General features: G+C 44.0%; 1 protein-coding gene across 27 annotated transcripts in view; it reads right to left on the bottom strand.

Moving 5' to 3' along the window:
- The window catches only part of SUSD1 (sushi domain containing 1), a 142,351-nt gene that overhangs the window by 36,360 nt on the left and 79,891 nt on the right, over positions 1-26,100 (bottom strand). For 6 of the 27 annotated variants that reach the window (XR_012506505.1, XR_012506503.1, XR_012506502.1 and 3 more), the window contains exons 13-16: positions 19,502-19,598; positions 16,076-16,334; positions 10,026-10,065; positions 130-223 (exon numbers count right to left, since the gene is read on the bottom strand). Coding sequence is in view for 13 of the 27 variants with exons in the window: in XM_074361996.1 (XP_074218097.1) it covers positions 130-223; positions 10,026-10,065; positions 16,076-16,334; positions 19,502-19,598 (490 nt within the window). In the remaining 14 variants the exon portion in view is untranslated. Of the gene's footprint in view, positions 1-47; positions 224-3,172; positions 7,688-10,025; positions 10,066-12,477; positions 15,800-16,075; positions 16,335-19,501; positions 19,599-26,100 lie in introns of those variants that run through there. The other 21 variants (XR_012506515.1, XR_012506514.1, XR_012506513.1 and 18 more) reach the window with 16 other exon arrangements.

A 26,100-nucleotide genomic window follows, 5' to 3' on the forward strand; every position in this document is an offset into this window, starting at 1 on the left:
CGCTGCGCCCAGGGACAACATCTCCCCACGTCCCCCCTTTGACCTGCCTCCAACCCAGCTGTTCTTCATGACTTCAGCTCCATCCTCTCTCCATTCCACTCATTTCTCCAAAGTGACAGTCTCACATACCAGGCCGCTGAGAAGGAGAGGAATGCGAGGACAATCACAGCAGCCATGGAGCACAGCGCAACACCCACCATCTGCGGCAGCACGAGAGATGAACCTGCGGGACGAAACCACACACTGAACCCACGGCGCACACCCCGCTGTGCTCACTCCGTTTTAACCAGAGCTTGGCCCCATCTGACAAACCATCCCAAGAATGCCCAGAGTGCCTCTGTGCCCCCTGAGTTGGCCCTGAGAACTGGGCCTCAGGAAAACATAGTTCCATGGTATTTCTGAAAAGGAAGCATAAACCAGGACACGTTCAAATTACAAGGGATGAATCTGATCCTGTTGAGCACACAAATACAGCATCCTGTCCTCTCCCTAGTCCATAACCCTGATAGAATTTTATGAGCAGTTTTCCTTTGCATGGAGGAAGACATCGTCCTGACATCATTTGGACTTTTGCTCCAAAAATTACAGTTAGCTCCAGTGGTCAGATATAGCACACAAATCCTCTCTGTTGGGTAGAGTCACCTGTCATTTTCCCTAGACATCAGCAAGAATGGTACCTCCCTGCTCTGCTCAGCAGGTTGCTGTGAGGATAAAATAAGAAAACTGATGGAAAAGCTCTTTGAAAGACATACATGTGTTCTATTTTGGGGTGCATCACATGCCGACGTCAGGGAGATTCCTGGTTATTAACTGAAAAACACCTACATTTGAGCTGCACATTGGGGCCAACTAAATCAGAGCATCAGAGCATCCTGTTCTAAACTAAAGGTTTCATTTTAATTTACACACACTTACTTCACACTTACTATCTAATTACCTCTTCTCATCCCTCAGTGGGTACAATAATAGCAACAAGTATTATAATAATAGTACCCCGTGTACTGTTATTACACTGGGTACTATTATTATTCCCATTTTACAGATGAGGAATCGAGGCATGGAGTGGTTAAGAAACCTGCCCAAGTTGAGCCAGCTAGTAAATGTGAGAGCCAGGATTCAAACCCAAGCTGTCTGACTCCAGGGTCTTTGCTTTTGACCACAGCACATGCTTTCCCAGAGCAGATCTGAATCCAGCTCTGTCTGCAGCAGTGTGTGGGCCATGTTCTCCCCCACAATAGTGAGGGGTACAGACCCAGATCTTTCCTGCACAGGCTGATGATAGGGCCTCAGGCTGTGGTGATTCATGATCCCCTTTGGAAGAACAAAAGTCTGTGTACAATGCTGCCAACAGACACTGAAAAGATTCCAGGGGGCTGACTCTCCATGTATAGAATTAAAAATTAAAAAACCACCAAGCCATGGAATAAATTTAAGGAAGTGCAATCAATTCCAAATTTTTCCAGACGATTTGTTGCAGTTGTCATTGTTGGAATATCAAATTATCATCAGGCCTCTAGTATCCATGGGGTATTGGTTCCAGGCACCACCACCCCCACTCAGATACCAAAATCCTCAGATGCACAAGTCCCATAGATAAAGTAGTGTGGTAGCTGCATATAACTTACTGTATACTTTGTCATCACTAATTACTTTTAATTCCTAATACAACTATGTAAACAGCTGTAAATACAATGTAAGTGCTAGGTAAACAGTTGCCAGTGTATAGTAAATTCAAGTTTTGCTTTTTGGATTTTTTTAATGATTTTTTCCCAAATATTTTGAATCCACGGTTGGTTGAATCCATGAATGTGGAACCCACAGATACAGAGGGTTGACTATTTCATTTTTCTCTATGCTCCGTTTACCAGTGCCCCAGGTATATACTTAGTCTGCCTTGGAAGAGCTGATTACACCAAAAGCAATGATTTGTTACTGTAAGAAGGGGAGGGGGATTTGAGAGGGAAAAACAGTAGCCTCTGGACTTGAGACCCTCAAAACATAGGTGACTTACTTCCCTGGCAGTGAATGAGGCACATTTGAGAACAGTTCAAGCTGCTTTCTTTCTTCATCATTAATTCTGTGCTGTCAAACACAGCAGCCACACCACAATGTGGCTATCTAAACCTAAATTAATTTAAATTAAATTTAAGATTCAGTTTCTCAGTCATACTATTATAAGTGCTCAATTTCACATGTAAATTTCAAGTGCCCAGTAGCCACACACGGTGAGTGGCCACCACACTGGACAACACAGCTTTAACGTCTTTGTACCACTGCAGACAGTTCTGCTGACTGGCATCACTCGGATCTCGACAACCAGGCTAAGAGTGGACTCCTTCTACTGGAACATACCGCTTGGTCAAGAGCCCAACAAACCATCACCTTAGAAAGTGCTGTCAAGAGACTTTCTCCAAAAAAAAAAAAAAAAAAAAGAGAGATTTTCTCGAAAAATGTGGCTTATATTTTGGCTACTTTTGATATTCAGAAGAAAAAAGCCCTGATATTTTAAGAAGCCATATTGGAAAATGGGAGGAGGAGCTGTGGTTAAATTAGAAATTAGTAAATAAATAAATAAATCAGAGGACTGATTTTAGTGACTTGAATTACCAGATATTAAAATAGTGCAGTATCAGCACTGGAACAACGTAGAAAGCCCAGAAACAAACCCAAGCACATAAAATAACTTCCAAGCTTGAATACTGGAGTCAGGTTGTCCAGGTTTGCATGTGAACACCACCACTCCCCAGCTGTGTGACTTTGCGCAAGTTACTCTGCCATTCTGTGCCTCGGTTTCCTCACAAAAGGGATGATGTAACAGCACGGGAATCATAATGATAGTATCCACCTTATTAGGTTACTGGGAGAAACAGATGAGTTAAGGCATGTCAGACCTGGGCCTAGCACACAGTAAGCAATTGGCAAATGTTAGCTATTGTTAATTATTATTGCTGTCATTTTGTTTGTCATTGTCATTCCCCAATCACTGGGGAAATGATACATTATTCTTAACTAACGTTGAGAAAACTGGCTAACCATTTACGATAAAGTAATTTTGACCACTAGAGCTTATACTCTCTACCAAAATAAAATCTGGATGGATTTAAGACTTAAGCTGAAGACTTAGAGAATTGGGACAAAATGTAAATGACTATATATTTAATATTAAAGCAGGTTAAATTTTTCTAAGCACATTTATTAATATGGAAACCTTAAAATAAGAGAATGAGAGATCTGACCACATTAAAAAACATACACTTCTGTAAACCAAAAACCACCATAAGTAAGTTTAAAGGGCAAGTGGAAAACTGGGTAAAATAATGAGAATAATTAATAAGCAAGGGGTTAACATATAGAGAGTGTTACAAATTAATAAGGAAAAGACAAATACCTCAACAGCAAAAGGAGCAAATTCTATCAAAAGGTAAACCACATATGAAACCTGAATACAGATGACTGACAAATCTTTGATCAGCTCTCCCTCTCACAAGCAAAAATGCAAATTAAAACACTGAGAAGACCTTTTTATGTACTAAATTCCCCAGGTTTTTTTTTTTTGAAGAGAAAACAGAGCATTGGAAATGGTGGCAAGAAGCTGGTACTTTCCTATACTGCTCATTTCATCCAATCTACCCGTGTTCCTCCCAATGCTGGTCATCATGTTTTCTCTATAGTTTCGTCCTCTCTATATTTTGAATCACTGATTGATGATGATGGTGGGCTGAGGATGACTGTAGACACCGACCCATATTCTGCATATTCCTGGATTCGACATCAACTCATTAATAAGCAACATTTGCATAGTCATTCTGCCATTTCTAAGCTCACACACAGCCCTCACGTCCCCACACTGTCAACAGGGCATTGTCAAGTGTTGGCTGAAATCAAAATACATTGTACCTGCCACATTTCCCCATCCAATTAGTGACTCTGTGAAAACAAGAGAAGAGCAGTCTCACCTAATCTGCTCATAGCTCCCAGGCTGACTGCTCGGAACCGTGGCTTCTTCTCCCAGGTAGACACAGAACCGTCTCTTGAAGATCTTGCCTGGCTTTGACTTCAAGTTTTCCTCAGCCATACTTTGCAAAATCTGTCTCCCTTATACAGAGCTCTGTGTTCTTTGTTCACTCCCAGTCTACCTATTTTTCCCTTCTTCATTAAGATTTCTCAAAGATCACTTGCAGTGGTTTCTCCAACCTGCTAGAAGGTGCTTCATCCAGGTCAGAAGACTTTAACTTACGGAGAGCAGTTAGCTCTTCTTTTGCTTTCAAGTACCCCCTCCTCACAAACCACAGGAAAGCAGCAAAGTAGGAGCTGAGGAACCTGACGTTCTCCTGACCATCCAGCAGCAGGACGACCTTCACCCTTAGCAGGGAGCCCACCTATGTTCTACTCTAAAGGGAAGTACTGGGAAATCACCCTTATTCACTCTGCATAACATGACTCGGGCTGCAGCTCCAGGCATGATTCTTGCTGGTTGAACAGTTCCTGGTTATACGTCTTTTTTCTGCTTTGTATATGAACTCTCTTGAACATCTGAGTCAACCTAATCCTGAGCGTTCACGGTGTAGCCCCAGGCTTCTTTAGGGACTTCCCATGTTAATTCTTTACCGAGGAAACTTACAACTGGCCAACGTGAATTACATTTTTTAGAGCTTTGTCATCCTCTGGTTACCCTCCCTTCCAAGGTCTCCTGCCATGAAACCAAACTTATTTTCCTTCTAAATCACTTGCAGAATGTTCTTTTAAAAGCCCAAATGAGTGAATCACGAGTTACATCCCAGATTCTCAATGACTCATTCTGAAAGCAAGGAAATCCATTAGACTCAAACTCCACCAACCTCCTCAGGGTGGCTCAGGAGGAGTGACAGGGCTTCCATGGGCTTATCTCTAACCCTTCTACTACCGTAAACATCACAGGTGTTGAAGAGCCGGTTAGAAAGGCCCTGTTCCTACTCTCAGACTTTGTGACAGCTTGAGGACTTCCTATAGGGCTGTGGACAGTTTTTCATGGATTTACACCAGCAGGGTCATTTCCTGAAAGCAACAATTCGGTTGTTGGAAAGGCACAAATATATGATAATAATTAGCACTGTGACTTCTGTTTAGTGTGTGAAATTCATCTCTGCTATTCTGGGGTCCCCTCACTTGAATCCCCTGCAAGTAGGAGATGGCAAAGGAGACTGAAGTAGATAGCTAATTTGGAGGTAAGTAAAGCCTGATGAACCAGCAACATTACTGAATTCATCTTCAGTGGCAGCTGAACAAACTACCATACACTTGGCAGCTACCACCCATTTATTAGCTCACAGTTTCATGGGTTAGAAGTTCAGGCACATTGTGACTGAGTCCTCTGCTCAGGGTCTTACAAGGCTGCGGTCAAGGCAGGTGGGCTGCATTTCCCTCTAGGGGCCCCGGGGAAGAATCTGCTTCCAAGCTCATGCAGGTTATGGGCTAAATTCAGCTCCTTGTCGTCGGAAGACTGAGGGTCCCATATTCTTACTGGCCACTCAGCTCCTACGGGCTGCCCGCATTCCTGCCGTGTGGTCCCCTGCATCTTCAAAGCCAGCAGGAGAAACCCTTATGCCAAATCCATCTCTCCCTTTCAGTCTCCAGTTTCCCCGGTCTGTGACCTCTAGACACAGATTTAAAGGGTTCATGTAATCATTAGGTCAGGTCTATCTGGATAATCTCTCTATTTGGGACCTTAATTACATCTTCAAATCCTTTCACAGCAACACTTAGAAGAGCTTTTGAATGAGTAACTGAGAGAAGGTGGGTGTACCCCAGGGACCAGGAATTTGTGAGGTCGTATGAGAATTCTACCTACCACAATGACGAAGGTTTAAAATGGGTGCATGTGTATGTGTGTATACACACACAGGTGCAGCGTATTCACATGTATACATACACACCAGGCTTAAATCTTGATGTCAGTCTTCTCTGGCTTTTTAATTTGATAAGTATTGCTCCTACTATGCTTCCTTTTACAATCAGACTGTCCTGCTGGTTCCCCGGGAATCATTCAACCCGATTCAATAAATTCTCATTAGGTGTCTCATGTGTGCCAGGCACCATGCAGCTCTTCAAATGCCCTCCCTCAAGGGGACGAAATCAAGTAAGAAAAGACAAGTGCACCAGCTGCTTGAAATTACAGCAGGATGGCTAAAGAGAGAGGGGGAGAGATCCTGTCCAGTTGAGGAAGTTGTAAAAAGTGTCAAAGAGGAGATGGCATTTGATTTTAATCTTGAAGAATGGGAGGGACTGTAATAAACAGAAATTACAGGAAGGTTACAGGGCAATCCAGGGCAGAAGTGAGCAAGTAATCATATGAGCAGAGACATTAAGGAGGGAAAGCAAGGGCTGTATCCAGAACAGAGCTGGCGCGTCAGTTTGAATGGAGAAGAGGACATTGGTGGCCACCTGAGGTCTTGGAAACCAGACTGAGAACTGATGGAGAACTATGCAGGCGCCGTCAGGGGAAGTCACAAAATCAGCGCTGCACTTTAGAAAAACGCCGGGCAGTAGTGCAGGCTGGGGTGAAGGGGGACGCTGAATCTGAACCCTACGGTGCGAGATGAGAAAGGAGGCTGGGCCCGTCTTCCATGCTGCACACACAACGGCCCCTGCTCAGGGAGTGAATACAGAAATGAAAATTAGAGAAGTGCAAAATGTGGGCTAAGAGAAAGAGGAGTAGTCACTAATGACTCAGAGGTTTCATGCCTATGACTAAAGAATGTTCCCTGATTACAGTTTAATCATCATCTCACATGTATCAAATGACCTTGCCCTGTGACTCAAGAAAGCAGAGACTCCTACTACTTTGTGGCTGGAAGGGCTCTCAGAGATCCCGGAGGGAGACAATAGAGAATCAGCCAAGTTAAATATAATTTCAAAGACATTCGGCTGACTACAAGCAGGACTGGGGCAGGGAAGTCCAGGCCTTTGCATTTCTCATCAAACCGACTGCTGGTTCCCTGGTAATCACCACGAAGCTCTTTTAGGGGCAATCTGCAAAGGTAAATAGCATAATTCATCAGCGGGCAATGGCAAGAAGGGGGCTGTTGTTTGGCACGAATGAACAGATACAATTTCAGGATGAATTTGGATTCTAGTTCTGTCTAAATTACTTTCTGAAATGGCAATCTCCAAAATTTTTGCAAAGGAGACTGCCAGGTGAGTGCACAGCCCAGGTAAATTTGGTACACAGATGTGTATATGCTGGAACTGGCTCCAGAATTTCAACAAAACAGTAGGTTTTCTATGATCTCAGAGCTTTCCAGTAGCTTGAGCTCAAAGGTTCAAATTCTCTTACCATATGAGGGGGAAAAGGCACTGCAAAAAGCCACTTGGATATTCCCAAAGCAAAATCCTTCCTGTTAACTTAATCACAATAGAATGACTGCAGCCAGCTCTTTGGCCATTTCTTCAACTCAGTGTGAGTTTATTAATCACACCGAACAGCTGCGGAAAGCAGTGGATTATTCTGGAAACTATTGTTCCTATGCCGGTCCAGGATGCTTGTACACCTCCATTCTTCTGGTAAAAGCACCTTTTTTTTGTTTGTGGAAACTCCGTTCCCACCCTGAGAGCTTTAGGATCTGAACTGGCAGGAAAATGTCCAAATGGCGGAATGTGTGATTGTTCCTTGTGGCCATCATTAAATTCCAGGGAAGGGCGCTCAGCCCGTCTGCACACAGAAATGTAACAGCACACATCTTTGTTAAGAGAGGCTCTTACATATTATGCGAAGTCAAATAAGTCAGACAGAGTCAGACAAGTATGTGTGATCTCACTTACGTGTGGAATTTGAAAAAGCTAAACCCATAGAAATCGAGAGTAGAATGGTGGTTGCCAGGGGCTGGGGGGTGGGGGAAGCGAGGAGATGCTGGTCAAAGGGGACAAACTTCTGGATACAAGATAAATACATGCCGGGGGTCTAATGTACGGCATGGTGACTCTGGTTAACAATACTGTATTGTATACTTGAAAGCTGCAAGGAGAGTAGATCTTACACACTCACACATACACAAATTTTATATACATATAGATACATAAAATACATGATAATTATGTGAGGTGATGGAGATATTAACTAACCCTATTGTGGTAATCATTTTGCAATATATACACTCATCAAATCATCATACTGTACACGTTGAACATGATATGTAAATTATTTTCTCAAGAAAACTGAAAAAGAAAGAAGAGGCGCTCACTGCCTGGCAATCTGCACTGCAAGACGGCGGACGGTCAGGTACTACAACTTGCCCAGGGGAAAAGCCACACCCCCTACAATGCTGAACTTAGTGTGAGTAGAGATAAAAAGATGGGAAATGAGTTTAGGGGATAAGCAGACAGATGAAGGAAGCCCAGTTCTCCAGGTCCCTCCAAACATTTCCTGCTAGGTACCCTCTCCTGACAGGGTAACAAATCAATTGCAAGCTGCCGTGCCCTGGAATCCACCTGGAAGCAGGGTTATGGGAGCTTTTCCTAACCACCCCAGCCCACTGTTATGCGCCGTTCTGAGGTAAGGGACAGGATGTGAGGAGTTAACCTGAGCCTCCGGGCTAAGAGCAGAATTCCTCAGGCTGTTGCTAGGACGCAGGAACCACAAGGAAAAGATCCAGATCCAAAAGGTCATACACTTGACAAGATTTCTGGTATTAGCTACAAACTAATGGAATTCCTACAAATCAAATCCAGTAGGCTGGCTGCTGGTTTAAAGAAACGTTCTGCCAGGGAAATCCCAGCCTGGCAAACAAGGACCTGCGATTGCTCAGTCCCTAACCCCGCTCCCCTTCCCGGATAACCGCCCCGTGCAGGGGAGGCAGAAGGTTTAAGCTGTGAGGCACTCAGCAGGGTTCGTCCTCACCTCATCTCTTAGGGGAGGTTCTGGAGGAAATGGACAAGGGTACCCCAGCAGGCAGAGCCCCGGGCAGCCAAACCGACTGACCAAGTGACCCGTTCTGCTGCCGGGGCAGGAGATGCCTGCTCTTCCTGCATGTGGTCCTTGTTATGGGGCCCCTGACCACTGCACAGTCCTTTATCTTTTCTTCCTTTCCAAATCAATGGACTTACTGTGATCGTCCACTTTCCCACTTCATATTACATGCTGTGGCTTTGAGAACGGCTGAATTTTCCATTTAGCCATAGATGGCTAAAGAGATCATGAGAAACACGTCTAGATTCCACCAAGAGGAATGGATCGGCCTCCAAAAGCCTGGTCTCGGAGCTGGATTCGGTAACAGACCCACATTTGGGCTGTCTTCCACTCGGGTGCCATTTTTGGCTCTCTGGAGGATAATTCCACTTTCATCAAGGAGGGTGTTTTTCTTACTATTGGACGCGTATGTGTGTGCACAGGCTAAGCAGCCAAACAGTGGAAAGGAGTGGACTTCTGTAGCTCTTTGTTTGGGTCTGTCAGTGTGTTCTTCTGAGCCTCTTTTCCTGACGGGGACTGTGAAGCCCTCTCCAAGCAACCCTGGTGGGGTTTGTTGGTTATATTGACCTGCACCCCACCCCCGCCCAAGCCATACCAATAAGCCCCAAACCCAAGGTAGGCGATCATACTGCTCCGTCTCCTGTACACAGTGATTCATCCCATGGTCACTTAAAACAAGAGACTCTTTTCCCAAATTGAAAAATTGTCTGTTCCCACCGAAGCTGCTACGCTGGGGCAGCTCACGCCCATCCCTCCCCACCACACAGCTTACAGTTGGAGAAAAGGAGGCCAACTCACACCAAGAAACAGAGACAAGAGACAAGAGCCACAAAAGGAGAGTCCTCCTCATGGTGTCGAGTCCCAAGTCCCAGTTCCTGGCATCCTGGTGGCACCACTCTGGTTCTGATTCCATGAGCTGCCCCCACCACCCCACCCCTCATCCTTTTCAGCTATGGCTTTCTCTAGGCTAGTATGAGATTCATTTCTGTCACCTGCGACAATTTAAAAAGAAATCTCATTAACATACACTTGACGCTGCAGAGGAGAAACAAGGAAAGCAGCCTTAGGCAGAAAACGGTTTTACCTTTTACCTGGGCCCAGAGTGCACAGGAGCTTCTTTTCACCTGTAAAGGAAGCCACAGCAACACGTATAAGTAGGTGGCATGTGGTGTCAGTTCAAATAACACACGTTAGCCCCCCAAGTCGCAGGGCTTTTATCTTTTATTTTGGACCACAAGTTCCTTAAAAGTCTCTTCTAGCTCTAACATCTTACAGTTTGGCCATATGATCACCACGTGTTCAGGGGACTGGCACGGGTAGCAGGGACAGAAGTGACCCTAGGATCACTTCTAAAGCTTTCCAATAGATCTCAGGATGCACTCACGGCGGGGAGAGCACAGGAATGGCGATACGTTCCACTCCCCTTGCCAGCTCTCAGCAACTGGCACTGACTGCCTGGAGAACTATGTCGGGAAGGATTCTGAGGTCACATCCAGGTTCAGCAAGAAGCAGTGACGCACGTTACGGGCAAGGCTACGAGAAGGTCTGGCATATACGAATACTTCACTTACCTAGATGATATTTACCCAAATGTAGCCAAGAACCAGGAAGAAAGCAAAAAGAATATATATGAAAGCTCACTCATGACAGAAGCAACCCACAAACCCACTGGAATTACACATCTTCTCTTTCTCTCCCCTGCTGTTATTACATGTGTATTAGTTTAGGGATGCTGGGATCACTGTTAATCTATGGTAAAACTCAGCAAAGCATTCCCCAGAGGAAAGTAAACAGCAAGGGTTAGAGAAAGACCCCTCCAACTTCATTAGGAGACTCTCCTTCAAGTGACAGCCTTGGGCATTATGGGTTTATTTTATTAAAAACTGAAAAACTATATTCTTACTGGAAATTCTGGGAAAGGCTTAAAATGGCCATAAGGTCCTGAATGCGACTGAATTTCGCCTTGATGCTTAGTGTTATCAAGAGCATCCAGTGGGAGATAACATGCAAGAAGAACCAGTGAGGGGTGTATTTCAAGACACTGGGGGAGGAAAAGCACCTCAAACAGCAAGTTACTTAGGAACTGAGTGTACTAAACGGGAGAAATTGGCAGGGCCAGACGAAGAAGGGCGCTCATTCAAATGGAGTGCCTTGATCAGATGTGCATTCTATAAAACTCATTCGGGCAGTAGGATGGAGGCCAGAGATAGGAAGGAGACAGGTAGAACAGAGACAAGAAGATGAGTCAGAAAACGGATGTTCAGATAAGAGATGTCAAAGGCTAAAAACAGTGCTGATGAAGGAGAGAAAAGGATGATTTTTAAACAGCATGAAAGTGATAGGATTGACACAATTTGATGACAAACTACACAAGAAGAAGAAGGGAGGAGACAAAAATTATTCCTAGATTTCTGTCTTGGCAACTGGGAAGATGGTAATGCTGTTTACTGGGACAGATACTCAGAAGGAAAAACAAGAAGCGGGAATTGGAAAACGTATTTCCTGATTTCAAATTTTACCACAAAGCTCCAGTAATCAAAACAGGGTAGTCCTGGCATAAAGACAGACACATATACCCATGGAACAGAACAGAGAGCCCAGAAATAAACTCTGGCATATTTATCAGATGATTGCTTAAAAATGACTTTTGACAAGAGTGCCTAAACCATTCAATGGGGAAAGGAAATCTTTTCAACAAATTGTGCTGGGAAAACTGGATAACTATAAGCAAAAGAATCACATGGGGCCCTTACCTAACACCATATACAAAAATTAACTCATAATGGATCAAATCTAAATATAAGACCTAAAACTCTCAGAAGAAAACATAAAGGAAAGGCTTCAGGAAATTCCATTTGGCAATGACTTCTTAGATATGACACAAAAAGCACAGGCAATGAAAGAAAAAATAGACAAACTGGATTTCATTAAAGTTAAAAACTTTTCATAGCAGCACTGTTTACAATAGCCAAAACATGGAAACAACCTAAAGTCCATTGACAGATGAATGGATAAAGAAGATGTGATATACATACATATATATTAGAATATTACTCAGCCACAAAAAAGAATGAAATAATGCCATTTGCAGCAACATGGATGGACCTAGAGATGATCATATTAAGTGAAGTGAGACAAAGACAAACATCATATAATATCACTTATATGTGGAATCCCAAAAAATGACACAAATGAAGTCACATACAAAACAGAAATAGACTCACAAGCATAGAAAACAAACTTATGGTTACCAGGGGGGTAAGGGGATGGGATAAACTAGAAGTCTGGGATTAACATATACACACTACTATATATAAAATAGACAAATGGGTGCAGGGACAGGGGGAGAAGAAAAAAATAAACAACAAGGACCTGCTGCATAACACAGGGAATTATATTCAATATCTTATAAAAATCTATAATGGAAAAGAACCTGAAAAATTATATATACAATCTGAATCACTTTGCTATACATCTGACACTTAACACAACATTGTAAATCAACTACACTTCAATAAAAAAAGAAAGAAATGTGATTCAAAAAAAATTAAGAACTTTTCTGTATCCATGGACACTCTCAACAGAATAAAAAGGCAACTCATGTAATGGGAAAAATATCTGTAAATCACATATTTCATAAGGGATTAATATCCAGAATACGTAAAGAACTCTTAAAACTCATCAACAAAGAAATAAATCAGTTTAAAAATGGGCAAAGGACTTGGATAACCATTTCGCCAAAGAAGATAGACAAAGTATTAAAAGCACCTGAAAACATGCTCAACATCATAAACCATTAGGGAAATGCAAACCAAAGCCACAGTGAGGAACCACCTGATGTCCACTAGGATGGCCGTCATCAAAACAGAAAACAGCAAGTGCTGGGGAGGATGTGGAGAAATTGGAACACTTGTGCACTGCTGGTAGGAGTGTAAAATGGTGCAGTTGCTATGGAAAATAGTATGAGGATTCTTTAAAAAAATTAGAAATAAAATTACCAAACAATCTAAAAATTCCACTACTGGGTGTATATACCCCCAAAAATTGAAAGCAGAGATTAAAAGAGATATTTGAATACCCATGTTCATAGCAGCATTATTTGCAATAGCCAAATATGGAGGCAACCCAAGTGTCCATCCACAGATGAATGGATAAACAAAATGCCATGTGTATACACACACACACACAATGGAATATTATTCAGCCTTAAAAAGAAGGGAAATCCTGACACCTGCTACAACATGAAGGAATCTTGAGGACATTATGCTTAATGCAGTAAGACTATCACAAAAAGATAAATACTGTATGATCCAACTTATATGAGGTATCTAAAGTAGTCAAGTTCATAGAGACAGAAAGTAAAGGGGCAGTTGCCAGGATCTGGGGAGGGGAAGGAGGAATGGGGAGTTTTTTAACAGGTACAGTTTCAGTCTTGCAAGATGAAAAATTCTGCAGATTGGTTTCATAACAACGTAAATGTACTCAACCCTACTAAAGTGTTATACAGTTGCTAAGATGGTAAATTTTATGTTACATGTATTTTACCACAACTAAAAATAAATATAAAAAATAATCACTACTAAATATTGAAGAATTAGACGGTTGCATTACCATCATCTCGTGAATATACTAAAAACCATTGACTTGTACGTTTTAGAATTATACAGTAGGTGAACTGTATCTTGATGAAGCTGTTTACAAAAGAAAATACATAAATATATAAATCACAACTGATTTTAGTATGACTGCAACACTAACGTATTTGAAACCCACAGGGGAAGTAACAGCAATTCAAACAGGTGAGCCCAAATATAAATTTTTTCAAAGAACAAGCTTAACAAATTTATGGTTATTGAAGGGGAAAGGTGGAGGGAGGGATAAATTAGGAGTTTGGCATTAGCAGATGCAAACTACTATACATAAAACAGAGAAACAACAAGGTCCTACTGTATAGCACAAGGAACTATATTCAATATCTTGTAATAATCTATAATGAAAAATATGAAAAAGAATACATATATGTATAACTGAATCACTATGCTGTACACCAGAAACTATGTTCTGCTTCACTGTATGAAAAAGAGGTATAGTGACATCATGGGAAAGTTTCCTACTGAGGTGGGAAGCCCGGTAAAAAAAGACCAGCAGGACCTCCAAGCAGGGCCACTGCTCTCCTGCCAGCACCATACGGTTCCCTGGCCCAGTGGCTCTATCTCACTTTTTGCCTCTAAAACAGAAAGTGGAACTTACCCCTAAAATTCTATTGGTTCCCTGAGCTCACTCCTGATTGGTTATTTCCTTTACTCCTGATTGGTCCATTTCCCTCACTCCTGATTGGTTATTTCTCTCACTCCTGATTGGTCCATTTCTACAAAGCTTGTTCTTAGTCAACTTTTGTTATACCTTATTTGCATATGATGTTGCAAAGTGTAAACTGGCAGCCTATAAAAGTCTGTGTAAACCTGCAGACAGGGTCCAGAGCTTGGAGTATTAACTCCTCTGGGCCCAATGACATAATAAACCTGAGTTCTCAAAACTCTCCAAGTGCTGCCTGGTCTCTCGCCTGGATCCAGGTTGCTGTCACAACTGAGCTGTAACACCAAGCTGTAACACTGGGCTGTAACACGTTTTTCTGCAACACTACAAACTAGAATTCTTATAACCTCCTGCCTCATTCCCTGTGTTATGGACTCATGTGTACACAGAAGCCCTACTCCTGTGTGATGGTATCTGGAGGGAGGGCCTTGGGAAGGTAATTAGGTTTAGATGAGGTCATGAGGGTAGGGCCCCCATGCATCAGGGTCCACATAAGATGAGGAAGATTGATCAGAGCTCACTCACTCCCCACCACTAGAGGACACAGCAAGAAGGCAGCTGTCTGCAAGCCAGGAATCAGGCCCTCACCGGGGAATCAAACCAGCCTGCACCTTAATCCCGGACTTCCCAGTCTCCAGAACTGTGAGAAATCAATGTCTGTTGTTTAAGCCACCGAGTCTATAGCATTGTGAAATGGCAGCCCAAGCTGACCAACACACCCTCCCAGATCAAAGTCCCAGTCTGAGAGAGCTGCTCTCTGCACAACCTCTAATGGTACTCACGTTGTACCGCCAGTGCTGGGAATACCAAGTCAGGATCTCCACCTAATTTTCTAGCAAGGAGGCCTTGTCTAAGGAATAAACACCTTTGGAACAAGTTCAGGGCAGTATCTTCTGGACTTTGGTCTTTCAGTTTTTAATTCTCACATTATTGTCACAAAACACCACCAGACCTTTTTGCTGCTCGGACCTATTCTTGGTTTCATATCAAGTGTGATAATCCCACATTAGACTTGTGCCCTGTACAGAATTTAATAGCTTGTTTCGGTTTTAAGTATGTGATGAATCTTACATGTAAGATGGCTCAAATCCACCAAGAGATGTTTCTCTTAATATTAATACAATCTTTCTTCTTTCCATTACCAACCAGTATGAACTTACAACAAGCTTTGAGTTCTCCCAGGGCAACGATCAAAATGGTTCTTCAGAATATCTTCCATCCCTGGTCGACTGATCCAGCCCTTCCTCTTCTGCCTGTCCAGCTCATTACATTTGCTCATTATGTAATGAATAGAATTCTACGTCTCAAGAAAGAACCACCGCTGCAAGAACATTGTCTTTCTACGGGCAAGGAGAGGAGACTGGGACTTAGATGATAGCCAAGGAAGTAATGGAAGCAGAAAATGGGGCCAGAAAATAGTGCTGAGCTTAATCTGCCCCTCCCTCTTGCTTCTGGGAAAATGAGGGGAGGCAGCTGCCTAGGACGGAGTACAGGGAAGCCGCAGAAAGATCAAGTCCTTCCTCTCCAACTCAGGCTTCAGCACTGCAATAGGAGGAGGGTGTTTGTGAAGCTTAAGAAGAAGAACCAAACCTAGTCCAGTCCAAACACAGATCCAAACAGGTCCCCCAGGAAGTTAACAATATCAACCTCTATAAAGATGTCACCTGTCATCCTTTAAAAAGTGAAAGTATTCAACACATTTTTAGGGTTCTTACATGCAGTGTTCATCTCAAATATCAGGGGAACGGATGTTCAAATATTTAAATTTCACAAGAAGAGGAAAATACAGAATTCACCAGTGTTGTTAAAGAAATATACCTTATCCCATTCACTTGTGATTCGTAATACAATGCAGTAATCATTCCCTGTTTTCAAGGGTGCGTTATAATATTTCCCATAGTACAGCCTGTCTCCGATAGATATCTCCATGGCATCATTGGGAACATCTTTGGCCAGTAGTTCTGCAGCCACATATCCATTAACATCAGAAGTATTGCTAAAGAATGAGGTAGCATCTTCAGAATCACACACAAATGTGCTGTGGAGGGCCAGGGGGAGCACCAACACCTGATATGAACTGGAAGAAAAAAGAAAATGTCTATCAGACCTTTGCTGGGGGGATTCATTCATTCATTTATTCATACGTATTGAGCACCTGCTGTGAGATCAACACTTTTTGAGGCACTGGAGATACAGCGCTGGGTAAGACGAAGTCTTTGCCCACGTGGGATTGACGGTCTGACAGCTCCAACAGTCATGGAACTCCGGTTAATGCCAGATGACACCGGGTGAGGGATCTCCTAAGTTCTGGCTGCGGATGGATGCCCAGGCAGTCCCCCTTAGCTGGGAGACGCTGTTGCACGTATCACTGCCCTGAGTGTATGTGTCATAAAGTTGATCTAATCAGTGATTTTTCACGTGGGCAAATAAAACCCAGCTGGGGAAAGGATTTAACAGTCACATGGAGGCCAACTGCCTACAAGAGTTAATGCACTAAGTCTGCAAAAAGGCTCCACACAATCACATGGGGGGACCTAAAATGGAACTCATGTGATTTACATTCCCTACAGTTCACGCACTGATCCCAAAGTTCCTGTGAAATGAATGAGAAGCACGGAGTGCAGAGTCACCATGAGTTCATCTAGTCTGACAACATCCTGCCACAGCCAGAAAGGGAAAATCTCACACGCTCCCTAGACGTGGACAAAGAAACACACTAGCAATCAGGTGTCACTCTGTCCTGTGTTTTAGTATTACTTATCCCACCAAATAGAAAATCTGTCAGTGAAAGGAAGTGTAAGGATTAAAACACTCTGAGAATGAATCGTGCCTTCCTATTTATTCCCAGCTATTCGGGACTTACCTCCTGCCCCTAGCGGAGTAAGTGCTCGGATGTCTGCTTTCTCTGTCAGGCTTGGTAACAGGGATTTGACTGGTTTACTCTTACATCCTTACAAATCCCTGCACAGTTCTTTGGCTATGACTGACTCCCCAGTAATGTTTCTTGAGTTGAAATTGTATCAGCACTAAATATGATTAGTGTAATGTCCAAAACTCATTAGCTCACATAATTCTGTTTTACCAATAAATGTACACTTCCTGCTCCACACTCCTCATGCCCCACCTCCTGCTTCCTAAGGGCACATAAGTTACTAGCCTTCCCTGATAGCAGGTGTCATATTTGGGAAGTATCCACCCACCCGTTTCCCAAAATTCCTAAGTGCTCTCAGGCCCCTGATTTCCACAGAGTTTCGGGGTTCACTTTCAGCAAAGGGCTTTCTACAAAAGGGACAAAGTTAAGGGCATTGAGTTGTCACTGCCACCAGTGGCAAACGTTTGCTAAGCCTCCAAGGGAACACCTACAAGAACTTTCCTGGGGACTTGAAGATCCCTATGAATCAGGGCCGCCGGAAAGAAGGTAAACGCACAGTAGCTGCCTGCTGTCCACAAGCACGTCTTCAGGTCCCTCCTGTCTTTCCATGGAGGTGGTGGCTTCAAGTGCAAGGTCGCGGCTCACCTGCACTCACTTGGTTCTGTTCGTTGCCTGTTAGAGGCTCCGTTCGTGAGGCATAGAGCGGTCTCCCCAGTTAGTAGGATCATAATCACCCGAGTTGCCTGATAAATTTACAAGTTCCCAGGCCCCACCCCAGATCTACTGAATCAAAATCTCCAGTAGAGTCTGAGAATGAATGTTGCTGATAAAGCATCCAGGTGATTCCTGTGATCTGGCAAGTGTGGAGACACTAGCATAGGAGAGCCCAGCCACAGGCTGCATCATCCACCCCAGATCCCCAAGCTAAGGGGGGGGACTTGGTCCCAGTGCCCCTCCTCCGCCACGTGCCCCAAACCACTGCTCGCCCCGCACCCCGCACCTGCAACACACAAGGCCAAAGCAGGCCTGTCACACGCCAGCAAAGCTGCTACCCCCGGCGCCAACCACGCAGTCAGCCAAGGAAACCGCCCCAATCACCTGCTGGTGATCAGCCCTGATGACGCTGAGGAAGCAGTTGTGGCAGTTTAGAACAGGACTGTTCTGGAAGGACTTCTCCCCTCTTTCTAATCACCACCCTCCCTCGAATGACTCACGGGTCTCCACTTCCTGTTTTGGAGGCACTGGCAGGCACAGAGCCACAAGCGCAGACTGTCATTTGCCTTTTCTCTCCGCCTTACATAGTCATCTGGCTTAAACAGCACGTTTGTCTTGCAAATTCTGTCAGGCAGTGGTATCACAACTTCTGTTCTCCTGACAGCAACAGAAGTGCGATGCCTTCCAGTGACTTGTCAGGAATCAAGAAACAGAACAACCGAGGCCACAGCCACGCCTGGAAAGATCTTTGTGCATTTACTGAACTCAAACTAACAGAAAGGCAGGCAAAGCCTCAGTTCCATCCCAAATGGACACACAGATAGTATCTTAGACCCTGTTTTTCACAATTGTGTGACATCTCACGTTTCACCTTGACTGCACTGTAGGGTCATGAGGCCAGAGGACCAGGGGTGACATAAGGCAGTGGGGGTTAGGTCAAGGAAGCGGGTCACTGCCACCTCCTCGACTTACTCCTGTCAGTAAGATGCTCATCTCCCAGGAGAACCTCCATCTTCCTCTCCAAAAAGGGAAAATTCTGCTTTTCTCATCCTATCTTGAACTTTGTGAATAAAAGCGTAATTAAACACAACACAGCCCACCGACTGAGGTAATTCATTCCATCCGAATACTATCTGGACTCCCAGAAGCAGTCATTAACGATGCAGCATCTTGCCCACATCTCAACACGTGAATGAATTAAGAGAATTATCCAAAGGACCCTTTCATGTGTAGGAACCACTACACACACGCCCAGATCATCCTGAAATAAAGGAAACTCTGTTCTGCCTTTGGTAAACCATGTCCCTGACCCACCATCACTGACGGATGGATGTGGACACGTGAGTGAAAGGGGCAGTGCCTAACACATCACAGACACTCAACCAGCGCTTGCCCAGTGACCAAAGGAATGGATTTCATTTCCCGACCTCAGCTGCCCAAATGCTTGTCTCTGGCCCCTGAGAAGTCTCTCTATTCATTAGGGAGGATGCTGGTGGGAATCAAAGGCCAGGGCTGTACCCAAGGAAACAAAAAAGGGGGCCCTGATTGCATTGCTCCAAGTAAAGCCAAGAAGAGAAGGTGCCTCCTCACTCAAACCAAAGTGTCCCAAACGCCCCCGGGGGCTCAGCAGCAGCCACGGAAAAGGAGCCACTACTGACCTGACAGGTCCATTTTTCTCCTCGGCTCTCCGCAGCCTCAGGCGTGGCAGAGCCCTACCCCACACGGCGAAGAAGTCTACTTCCGGAAGAGGAGGCTCTGAAAACATGTCGAAAAGAAGAAAAGGAGTATGATCAGACGAAGCAGACAGTGGTCCTCAACAAGAGGAAAGTTTTAAACTAAGAAGGGATGAGTGCATTCCGACACATGCTCCCACGTGGATGAATCCCAGAAACATTAGGCTCAGGGAAATAAGCCAGACACAGAAGGATAAATATTGCATGATTCCGCTTAAATGAAATACCTAGACCAGGCAAATCCAGACAGACAGAAGTAGATCAGAGTTGCCAAGGGTTGAGGAGGGGTAGGTAAGGAATGGGGAGTTATTGCTTAATGGTCAACAGAGTATCCTTTTGGGGTGACGGAGACATTTAAGAAATAGATCATGGTGATGGTTTACAACATGGTGAGTGACTGCCAATAAATTGTGCACTGAAAAAGGATTAACACGGTACATTTTATGTTATGTATTATTTTACCACAATTAAAAAGAAACTCATGCCTCAGCACTGATGGAGGGCAGATGCTGTGGGCATTGTGGTTAACTTGGCGATAGGTTCCTACTTGGGGGGGAACCACATCAGACTTCTAGCTCCTTCATCATCACACAGCTCTCTGTCATTATCTTGCTCTTCCCAGCAACCAGATTTCCCAAATAGATGTTCCACCAGGAGGAGAATATACTGACTGGCTGACACCAGGGTTCCAGCATCGAACTGGGAGTTACATTCACAGCACAAATGCATCAGCTGCCACTCTGCCCTGCGGGTCACACAGCTTAGATGTGCCGGCCACTAACCAAATGTGCCAGTATCTGAGTATTTCTGCGCTCAGCCCTTCATGCTATCATAGATATGCCCTTTCCATTCGTGACGTTTTGTTGTCACAGTAAAATAAGTGGTTTTTATCACACGTTTCCTGTTTTCAGCCCAGATTAACTGTTTACTCTGTACTGTATGAGAACCCTCCTTCAGCTCTTTTAACTTTTTCCTCTGTTTGTTCTTCTCCAAGATTAGTAATTCGAGCTGCTCTAATCTCTTGGCTAACCTTTCAACACCACCCGGTCTCTCACCCACTCCAGTAAGAGCAGAACAAAGTGCTCCCCAGCTTGGAGAAGTGGACCCACAGCAGAGACAGGAGGCCCTTCCTGCCTGTCCTGCGCCACGTCGCCCTTTTCCAGCCGAGGGTCATTCGTTCAGTTCCACGTGGGCACTACTGCGCGGCTGAGCCCATCAACACGTGACTTCTAGGCTGCTTTCTGCTCCCTGCGGAAGGCCTTCCCCATCTTATATTTTAAACAGTCTGCCTTTTCTCTCTAATGCCAAAGCTTGAACTTCATCAGGCTGGTTCTCCACCACGTTTTTGAGGTTAAATAACCTTACCTTCTAGCCATATTGTCCAAGGTGCTGTTCCCCATCCCCCAAACGGCTGTCCTCGGCAGACCTGCTCCTCTCTCCAGTGGCCTCATTACTCATTGCAAAGCAGACCCAAAGCAAGAAATGGGTCATTTCTGGGCTGGAGGATGTAGTGTGTGACACGGGGGAAGACCTAGCAGGGAGAGCCTCATCACCATCCTGAGGTACCAACAACATCCATTCTCCACTAGCAGCGAGCGAACAGGGAAATCACAGAGGTTACCTCCTGAGAAAACTTTGAAGAGTAAGGAGAAGAGCAATGAAGCAGAACTTGTCCTATCAAATGTTAAACATGTCACAAATTTACAGCAACTGAAGTGGTGAGGTACCAGCACAGGATGGGCAAAGCTATGGAAGAAGCTAGATGGTCGAGAAAGAGACTCACATAAATAAATGAGAATCTGGTGTGTGTGACGTGGACTGTCATTCCAGAGGTGATGGGAAACTGGCTTATCATTTGGGGAAAAAATTACCATGTAAATTTAGCCTTAGAGCCTATATCTAAACAAATTCCAAATGGGTCTCGGCTTAAATGTGAAAAGCAGAACCCTTAGGAAGCATTAGAAAATAGTAGAGAATCAGAACCGATCTGACTTCAGGGTGGGGAAGGCTTTTCTTGGCATGATCAGAGGCAGAAACTATAAAAGAATCAATAGAATTGATCACAGGAAAACTTAAAATGTCTAAATGTTGAAAAGAATATGGGAAATAAAATTAAAGAGTAAATAACCGGGGGGGACGGGGAGAGTAAAATATGTATATATAACAAAAGACTAGTATCATGAATGTAAGCAAACTATTAAAATCAATGACAGGAAGGCAGTAACATTAGTGCAAATGTGTTAAAGTTTCTCTAAAATCCACTAAAATGAACTAAAAGAACCAAAAGTAGAAGAAATTTTGATCTGCACCAAAATAAAACAAAGGTCCCAATCTTATGCTATAAACTTCAGGTAAAGGCAAGGAACTAACACACACAAATAAACACATATAAATAAAACACCCCAAAAATTCTTTCTGAATCCTGGGCACCTCCCCCGATAGACCACTCCCCCTACGCGAGGTATGATGAATTGACATTGATGGCACTAGAGAAAACGGAGCTTCCACCACAAATCGTCAGGTACCACAAGGCTAGCTCCACCTCCCCTGTCAGTGAGGCTATGCGACCTGGCCTCCCAGGGAGGAGGAACAATCTTCTTTTTATCTTTATTCCCCTCCAGCACTCAGCACCAGTCTTTCCACATAACCAATCAACAGATACCTGCTGAATTAAATTGTTAAGTCATAGCATACCCTTCTCCCACTCCTAACACATTAAAAACCCTGGGTTTTAGGCTTCTGATACAAAGAACCTTTCCCGTTCATACTTTGTAAAAAGCTAACGTGAATGTAGGAAAATAATACATCCAGTCATTCTTCTCTGTGGTACCACCCGGTCATAGTGGGGCTGAAGCCAGGATGCGGATGCTGTCAGTGGGAGGAGGGGGAGACATGCATCCCCATGTGGCCATTTCCTTGAGGGGTGAGGGTTTGATTTGAAACTAGAATGCAGTTGGGAACTTTCTGGGGACGAGAGGAACAGGTGGCCCATGGAGGTATGGAAGGACATGTGTACCCCTCTTCTGGCCTGACCTAACATTAGGTCATCAAATATCAAAGCACCTGTGTCCATGAAAGACTCTGAAAGAGGCTGGACAAAGAGGGAGACCGCTGGGATGGAGGACAGTCCCTCTTTTGACCTCTTTTGACCTTTTGACCTCTGGTGCAGCTTCTGCCTGCTGGGAGCCAAGGGAACCAGCAGGAATAAGTGTGGTACCCTGGAACCAGCCTGGGGAGACAGGGTTCTCACTGAGGACACAGGAGCGCACTGTCCTTGGGTGGTTTGTGGAAGAGAAGCCCACAGCAGAAAAACTCAGGAAACCTGGTCCTGCACGGCCCTCCCTGAGGATGCTCAACGGTGAGAGAGGAGGTGTTGGAGGCGGGGGCAGTGGTCCCTGGTCCTGCGCGGGGAATCAGAGCTATCCTGACCGGACCTCTCCGTTAAAGGGAGAGTCAGATAACACGTGGGACATGCCTGTGTTTTCAGTGGCTTTCCTGAACATCTGAGAAAGTCCATTTCTTATGACAAATGCAGGCAGAGATGGAAAAGTTCCCATACACGTGCCAGGCTTGGTACTAAAGACGGGAAGGAACGACTTCCTTTACACATTTGTTTCCCTTTTCTCCTCCAGCATTCTTGGTGCCATAATAAACATTCAGCCTCAAATGATCACGATGTTGTGCCAAACAAGTGCTTCATCTTGACATTCACGCAGGCACTTTCTCTCGCTCTTTCTCTCTCTCTTTCCCGTCCCTCCCCGGTTCTCTCCCTCTCTCTATGAGGGAGTAAATTTTTTTCTACAAGCTTTTTTGACTTGGCTAGAAAACAGCATAACCAATGTATGACAGGTTTTCTGACCCTCTGGGTCTCCATCGAGGATAAGAGTTTGTTCTCCCCCGTGTCCTCAGGGGACTGTCAATGGCGGGGCTGCTCTGAAGAACTCCCACCAATGGGCTGCCGGCCGTGAGTCAGAAACACTCCATCTCACCACCCTTCTCACCAGCACCCTCTTCTGTTTTCACCACAGCACTTGCCTCTGTCCTTCAACATGCCCCAAACTCTCACTCTCCTCTGAGGTCAGCAATGTATTTAAAGCGCGTGGTTTCATCCTGTTCCCATCAATAGGAATTAGTTTAATGTAAGACACTCAGAAGGGAAATTCCATTCACTTTTCTTCTGGGAACTCAGCTGCTGCGTATTCCAGGTCCAAACCCCTTGCCTCGTATTTCTCATAAAATTCAAAAGTTCACAATTTTACTGAAACAAAGCCACATCTTGGGCGACTAGGCATACCTCTTCACATCAACATGTAAGATTCTTTTAGTAAAGAGAGGGCTTGGGGTTTGTTCTTGTTGTGTTTGTTTGTTTAGCCCTTCATAAGATCTTAACAACTTGAATTTTCACACTTTCATAAAACCGCAAATTCTTTAAAGTAGGGTAGATTTTGGAAAATATGCAGGCATGGTCGCAAGGAACTTAAAACAGCTCAACAGCGTCCCCTGGTGGCCATAAACACAGACACAGGATGTTTGCGCTACTGGGCTGTACTTAGACTACAAAACAAGGTAGAAATGTGTCTCAAGATCAAACTCCCTCTCCCCAACTCAAAAACTATGAAATGCTAATGTGATTCAGCAATGCAAACCATCCAAACATGAGAAGGACCAAGGAGTAGAAGACTGAATAGCTATTCATTTTAATAAGTCACCATGGGAAAGAATGCCCAAATTGAACATTACTTCTCTTTCCAGCCCAAAAGTTGGTGAATTCTTTCTGGTCTGTTTGGGCAGAAAGCTGAGTGATTACAAAGAAGCCATGTGAAGAGAGTGTCCCAGGAAGAGTCAACAGCAGATGGAAAGACTTGGATGCAAGAACAAGTTTGACTTGATTGAGAAACAGCAAGGGCAGGGAGGCAACTGATGCTTAGTGAGAAAGGGAGAGAGCAGAGAGTGATGAAGTCATCGAGGTAGGCAGGGGGAAAAACCACATGTTCCACGGTCAGGAACTTGGATTCTTTTTGAACATTATTGCAAACTCATCAGACTGTTTTGAGCTGAGGATGACATGTTCTAATATGCATTTTAAAAAGAGTACTTTGATTATCTTTTTAAAGTTATGGTGAAGATTAAGACTTAGGACAGGAGGTGACAGGCAACTGTGAAAGCAGGTAGGAGAGTCAGAAAGCTACTGTAGACTCAGCCATAAAAAAGAATGGAATAATGCCATTTGCAGCAACATGGATGGACTTAGAGATTATTACCTAAGTGAAGCCAGTCAGACAAAGACAAATACCAAATGATATCACTTATATGTGGAATCTAAACAAATGATACAAATGAACTTATTTACAAAACCGAAACAGACTCACAGACATAGAAGACAAATTTATGCTTACCAAAGGGGGAAGGGTGGGGAGGGGAGGAGGGGTAAATTAGGACTTTGGGACTAGCAGATACAAACTACTCTGTATGAAAGAGATAAACAACAAGGTCCTACTGTATAGCACAGGAAACTATATTCAATAGCTTGTAATAACCTATAATGAAAAAGAACATAAATATATATATGTGTGTGTGTGTGTACAACTGAATCACTATGCTGTACACTGGAAACTAACACAACACTGTAAATCAACAATACTTCAATTTAGAAAAAAAAAGGAAAAGAAAGAAAAAAAAAAGAAAGCTATTGCAGGAGTTCAAGCAAAAGGTTGCTGGCTGGATTAGGTTGCTAATGGTAAAGGCAAAGGTGGGGAGAAGTGGTTGGAATCAGAATATATTTCCAAAACAAGCCAGTGGGAGTTGTTGACAAGATTAGAAACTGATGGGAGGGGCAGAATTAATAATAATTCCTTTCTGGCCTGAGCGGTTGGTGAACAGGAATGCCAGTAACTGAGATAGGGAAACCTGGATGGAAAATAGATTTGGGGGTGAGAGAAGAGGGGAGAAATAAAAAGTTCTGTTGGGTTTGCCTATTAGATGTTCAATAGGATATGTTTAGGAGACAGGTGAATACGTGAGTCTGGAGCTCAGAGGCGAGACCGGGACTAGGATACAAATTTGGGGATGCTCAGCATATAGGTAATTTTCAGAGCCATGAGACTGGTAGAGATCACCCAGAAAGGGTAGAGAATGAAGAAAAAGAGAAGAAAGAGGGCAGGGAGTGGGGCATCAGAAAAGTAGATGGAATTAAGTGAAAAAGACTGGGAAGGAGCAGCCAGCAAGGGAGAAGGAGTCAAAAGCCAAAAGGAAAGGTGTTTCAAGGAGGGAAAGCCAAATGCTGTAGAGAAAATCAGGTAAGAACAAAACTGGCCAGTGGATTTTGCAAGATGGAGACACTTCCAGTAAAGCATTGAGGACAGATACTTCTGGACTGGAACCAGCGAAAGAGAGAAGAGGAGGTAAGGATGTGGAGCCCTACACAACACTCTTTCAAGGAGTTTTATTGTAAAGAGGGGATGAGAGAAGGCAGAGTGGCTGGAGGGAAATATGAGATGGAAAGAAGTGTGTTTATCTTTTCTTTG

The sequence above is a fragment of the Camelus bactrianus genome, chromosome 4 (assembly GCF_048773025.1).
Source record: "Camelus bactrianus isolate YW-2024 breed Bactrian camel chromosome 4, ASM4877302v1, whole genome shotgun sequence".
NCBI classification, from domain to species: domain Eukaryota; kingdom Metazoa; phylum Chordata; class Mammalia; order Artiodactyla; family Camelidae; genus Camelus; species Camelus bactrianus.